We start from the raw sequence: 6,000 nt of genomic DNA on the forward strand, positions 1-6,000 counted from the left end.
CTTCTTTTTACGTAATGTTCTTTTTACGTTCCCTCAATAAGTGCCTTAAAAAGAGGGTTAAGTGTACTACAATTCTTTTTGAAGACAAAAAAAATACATCAAGGAGTACGATGGGGTCAATAAAATATCTATCCCAAGTTTTTGTGATCGAAAAAACACGTTACTGGATTGAACTCTATATTTATTTAAAACATTTTGGCAAAAAATTAATGTGTTGAAAAGCTTAGAAGTGTTACGATACAGTAACTTTCATAATCTAATCTAAAGCATCGGCTCTTTATTCACCCAAATTTGCTTGCGATTTTGCAGAAAAGCATCACGCTTGAGTTTTTCTCAATGGAGTTCAAAATTAAAAAAAAAAACTATTTTTTTGTTCAGACAAGATGGTCCATTGTTTGATGCCAAGCACGTAGACATGATATAAGATTTCCTTATTGTCCTGAATAAAAGTAGTATTTCATTAACATTTTAAATAGATAGCCAATAACTATTTTCTGTATTGCAGTAACTGGCATAAACATTCACACTATAACACCAATAGTTTGTTTAATCTGCATCTTCTACACAAGCGTGGTTTGTATTTCTAACTTATCTCAGTTCAACAGTGGTGCCAAGAATTAGAAATTTTACTTGAAATTTGCTCAGGATTGCATGAAAAAAAATTGTTTAATCCAATAAATTTACATAGGTGCGAAGAGTTAAAAAAATGTAAGCTTGTATTTTTTTTTTTGGCAATGGAATATACCTTATACTTAGATTTATGCAAAAATATGTTTACGTTGTACTCGAATGTACGGATATCTACGAAAGTTTTTAAAATTGGTAATTGAATGTTTCAAAATTGTTTCTGTTCTAGCCACCCTGTCAATTTTCCTTTTTAATTTTTTTTAAAGTGAAATCGAAGTTTTGGTACATAATTGGTTATTAAATAAAGAGCACCACTGGAGTGAACGAATATTTCTCCAAAAACCTTGTTTCACATCTGAAAGCCAATTTTTCCAGGGTGGTTTGAAGGCCGTCGTCTGGACGGATGTCATACAGTCTGCTGTAACGTTGGGCGCCATATTGGTCGTTCTGATTAAGGGTGTCATCGACATTGGGGGTCCCGCTGTGGTGCTGCAACGCAATTTGATAGGAAACCGAATCGAAGCACCGAACTTCGATCCTAACCCCACTTTGAGACATTCGGTGTGGACGATGTGGATCGGAGGCAGCGTTTGGTACACGTACGGAGTCGCATGCAGTCAGGAAATGATCCAACGCTATTTGTCACTACCAACGTTGGCCGATGCGAGAAAGGCGTCACGGGGGTTTGTTTTCGGTATGATTTCAGTGACCCTACTTCTGTCTTCGATCGGAATGCTTATTTTTGCTACTTATCATGATTGCGATCCCTTGACCACTAATGTGAGATGGAATGTTGATAATTGTTCGAAAATGATGACTATAATTGGTTTCTTATTTACAGCTGGCGGCAGCTAAGGACCAGTTGTTGCCACTTTTCGTGATGGACATATTCCGAAACTATCCAGGAGCTGCAGGAGTTTTCGTTGCCGGCATCTTTAGCGCCGCCTTGAGTTCACTTTCATCAGCTTTAAACGCACTTGCCGCAATCACGTTTGAAGATTTTGTCAAACCCTACTTCAAAGATAAGCTAACGGAGAAACAAATAGCTTTCACACTGCGGGGATCAGTTCTCATTTTTGGAATCATTTCAGTTGTATTCATTTACATCGTTGAACACCTGGGAGCCGTAATGCAACTGACGATGACCCTTAGTTCGACCTCAGGTGGGCCACTTTTTGGTTTGTTCGTGATGGGAATTCTCATGCCGTGGGTCAATGCTACGGTAAAGAATCTTGACTTCAATACAAACTCCGATGGTAATAAAAAAAATGTTCACAGGGTGCTCTTTACGGAGGAATAGCGGGCTTCCTTTCCATGTGCTATCTGTGCTTCAGATCCCAAGCGTCAATAGCAGCCGGGGAAATAATTTACAATACAAAGAAAATGGACATTTCCGGATGCACTTACCAGTTTACAAACACCAGTAACCTGAATCCCACGTTTGATGAAATGGACAAATCTTTGCACCACATCTCATATCTTTATTTTACAATGTTTGGTACCATAATTTCCTGCACTGTGGGATCTATTGTGAGCATTTGTAGCACACAAGCTGATTCTGACCCCATAGATCCTAAGCTGTTGGCACCTTTCTTGAGAAGATGTGCCGAATCAAAGGCCAAGGCACAAGAAAAATATCCCTTGAATAATGACATTGGCCACGCAAACATACATTTGGATATTCGTCAACCAGAATGAGCAGAGGAAATCAAATAAATTTTTCAAGATTATTAATAATCATGATAGTTTTGTTTTCTTAATGTGCTTTTCGATGAACATATGCCTAGAATAAGCTTTTCGTTAGTACTTTATTTAGTTCATCATCAGTAAGTGAAAGCCCTTCCCAACCAACTCTTTTCAAAACCTATGGCGCAGTAGAGGTCGCCGCCATCTTATATTTTTCACGCCAGTTATAGGAGGCTGTATTATCCAATACCGCATCATTACAACTTCGAATAAATATTACATTACATCTACAACATTTGCATAAATTCTAAATTTTAATTAGAACCGTCATTACAATTGGAATTGATTCAAATTGCGTATGAAGACCGATTTTGAAGCTTGAACATGCAAGATATGAGAACAATTTCGCGGCAAAGTCTCTTAATTCTCGTGTATACATGGATGAGACAGTTTGCCATGAGCTACAAAAGCTCACATAGCACCGATTCAGTGCGACAAGAGAAGCTAGCGCGCGCATAAAATAACTGAATGAGCGTGTCCACGGGTCGTCCGATGACAAAAGACCGCCAGCTAAGGGTAATGTACTTAGCTGGTAGTGCAGCCTGGGCACTGTTGTCCATCTGACATCAGCTAGAGTGAGAAGGCACGCCTCGAGCGTCTGTTCACCAGGAGGTGCGGCTCAAACAGCGTCTGCCTGGTACCCAGCGGCTGATTGAAGAAATGAAAGAAATGCTGTATCACGTCAACTATACCTAAGGTGGCAGCCCCACCAGCGCGATGTAGGTAACGCGACCCCGGTAAGGTAGCTTACTGAAGCCTCTCAAACACCACGAAAAATGAACATAGAAGAAAAAGAGAATGTGGCCGCTATTCAAGAAGTACGATGACCTAGATCCGGAGAACGTGAATTCCGAGCCGTGGACCCCACGACCAACACTGCATTCAAGTATAACATCTATCACAGCGGTGGCGGAAAAGCAGAGCATGGAGTTGGTTTCGTAGTGATGGGCAAGCAGATGAAGCGAGTGATGCGGTGGAAACCCATTAACGAACGAATCTGTGTGTTGAGGATACAGGGAAAATTCTTCAATTACAGCCCAATCAACGTTTACGCACCGACAAACGATAAATCTGACGACGTGAAGGACACGTTTTATGAATGTCTTCCTATGGAGAGTGCCCAAAGCATGACGAAATGAAAATTGTTATCGGAGACGCAAACGCTCAGGTCAGTAAAGAGGACTTTTTCCGTCCCATAATTGGAAGAGAGAGCGTTCACTCCGCTATCAATGACAACGGCCTACGGCTAGTAAATTTCGCTGCTGTCAGAGGGATGGCCATCAGTAGCACCTACTTTGCACGAAAGAATATCCGAAAGCACACCTGAAGACACTAAAATGGTCAAACTTGCAACCAGATAGACCATGTTTTGTTACGATGTTATCGGATGTTATCGATGTACGGACATTCAGAGGTTCGAACATTGACTCTGATCACTACCTCGTTGTCAGTAAAATTTGATCACGGTTGTCAACTGTATCGAACGAAAGATCACAGCGAACGATGCGTTACAATATCCAGCGATTGTCGGCGAAAGGATTATCGGCTGAGTACCGCCAGAAGCTCGACGAACGGATAAGTGCAATCAACGTTAGCGACAACATCAACGATCTATGGGAGTCGATCCATGGAGCGGTGAGCACAACAGCACGAGAAGTGGTAGGCACTGCACAGAGGCTTCGATGTGGAGTTTCAGAGAGTGACAGACGAGAAGAACGTTGCCAGAAACCGGATGTTGGTGTCGGGTACCCGATCGAATAGAAATCGGTACAAGGAAGCAAGAGCAGCCGAAAAACGAACCCACCGCAAGAAGAAGAAAGAACATGAAGAACAAGTGATTAGCGAGGCGCAGGAAAAAATGGAGCAGAACGATATGCGGAAGTTCTATGAGTCTGTCAATGGCGTGCGGAGAAAGACAGCGCTATCTCCCTTCATGTGCAACGACCAACAAGGGAATTTGCTGACAGAATAAAACCGAGGCTTTGTTGAATAGTGGAAGTGACGGTGCATCGGTGAGCAAAATAAATATTAGCGACGATGGACAAGCTGTAGAGTCGCCTTCACTAGATGAGGTTAAAGCTGTTAAAGAGCTGAAAAACAATAAGGCTGCGGGGAAGGACCAGCTCCCGGCTGAACTTCTCAAACATGGCAGTGAGCAGCTTTATGAAGTTCTCCACCATATTATGTTATCTGCACCATATTATGTTATTATGAGAAGACGAGGAAATGTTTGCTAGCTGGTTGGACGGCCTCATTTGCTTTCTATTTAAGAAAGGGCACAGATAAGGGTGCGCCAATTATCGAGGAATAACCCTCCTTTATTCGGCGTACAAAATTATGTCCCGTATTCTGTTCAACAGGGGCCCCTCCTTAGCCGTGTGGTTAGACGCGCGACTACTAAGCAAGACCATGCTGAGGGTGGCTGGGTGGCGGTGCCAGTCTCGAAAATTTTCGGATTGTAAATTGTCTCGACTTCCCTGGGCATAAAAGTATCATCGTGTTGGCCTCATGATATACGAATGCAAAAATGGTAACTTGGCTTAGAAACCTCGCAGTTAATAACTGTGGAAATGCTTAATGAACACTAAGCTGCGAGGCGGCTCTGTCCCAGTGTGGGGATGTAATGCCACGAAGAAGAAGAAGAAGAAGATTTTGTTCAACAGATTGAGACCGCTTGAATGGTCCTTCATCGGCAAATATCAAGCAGGTTTCGTGAGGGCCTATCAACGACGGATCAAATGTTTACTTTGAGACAAATCCTTGATAAATTCCGGAAATACAACTTGCAGACACATCATCTGTTTATTGATTTCAAGGCGGCGTACAATTCAGTGAAACGGAATGAATTATGCTTGAGCATGGTATTCCGGCGAAACTGATACGGCTGATTCGGATAACGTTGGACGGATCGAAATAAAGTGTAAGGGTTGCGGATGAAACATCGACGTCATTTGTTACCTTAGATGGATTAAAGCAGGGTGATGCACTCTCGAATCTACTGTTCAATATAGCGCTCGAGAGAGCGATTAGGAGAGCTGGTGTGCAAAGAAGCGGTACCATTATCATAAGATCACATATGCTCCTGGGATTTGCGGACGATATCGATATTATCGGGATTGATCGCCGTGCCGTGGAAGAGGCTTTTGTGCCTTTTAAGAGGGAGACAGCGAGGATTGGACTCACGATCAATACCAGCAAAACGAAGTACATGGTCGCTGGCAATCAACGTGGGTTCATTAGTGGTGGTGGTAGCGAAATGGTGCTGGATGGTGAAAAATTTGAAGTGGTAGAAGATTTTGTGTATCTTTAGTGAACATTAGTGACGTGCGATAATGATGTTTTCCGCGTGCACAGCAAAAAAAAATTTGTAATATCACATCGGATTACATGCACATCATCGCCGTCGTAAATCACATGTAATATTACATTTGTTTTGTGTTACAAAAAGTGACGTAATTTGCATTTTGTTGCCAAAATGATATGATGTAAGACGTAATATGCACGACGTAATGAATCAAATGACGTAATAACTAGCCAGCAGGAATCTAGCTTTCGGCAGCTGGGTTAGGGGTGTTCGGGAATATTCTTTCATGATTCCAAAATACATTTCCAATTAAAAAAATCATA

General features: G+C 41.9%; 1 protein-coding gene across 1 annotated transcript in view; it reads left to right on the forward strand.

Annotated features, from left to right (window-relative positions):
- LOC134219467 (sodium-coupled monocarboxylate transporter 1-like) overlaps window positions 1-2,368 on the forward strand; it is a 31,690-nt gene extending 29,322 nt beyond the window's left edge. The window contains exons 6-9 of the mRNA XM_062698199.1: window positions 506-573; window positions 1,003-1,407; window positions 1,469-1,849; window positions 1,906-2,368. Coding sequence (XP_062554183.1) covers window positions 506-573; window positions 1,003-1,407; window positions 1,469-1,849; window positions 1,906-2,325 — 1,274 coding nt within the window. The 3' untranslated portion in view covers window positions 2,326-2,368. The remainder of the gene's footprint in view (window positions 1-505; window positions 574-1,002; window positions 1,408-1,468; window positions 1,850-1,905) is intronic.
- The last annotated feature ends 3,632 nt before the right edge of the window (window positions 2,369-6,000 follow it).

The sequence above is a fragment of the Armigeres subalbatus genome, chromosome 3 (assembly GCF_024139115.2).
Source record: "Armigeres subalbatus isolate Guangzhou_Male chromosome 3, GZ_Asu_2, whole genome shotgun sequence".
Classification (NCBI taxonomy): Eukaryota; Metazoa; Arthropoda; class Insecta; order Diptera; family Culicidae; genus Armigeres; species Armigeres subalbatus.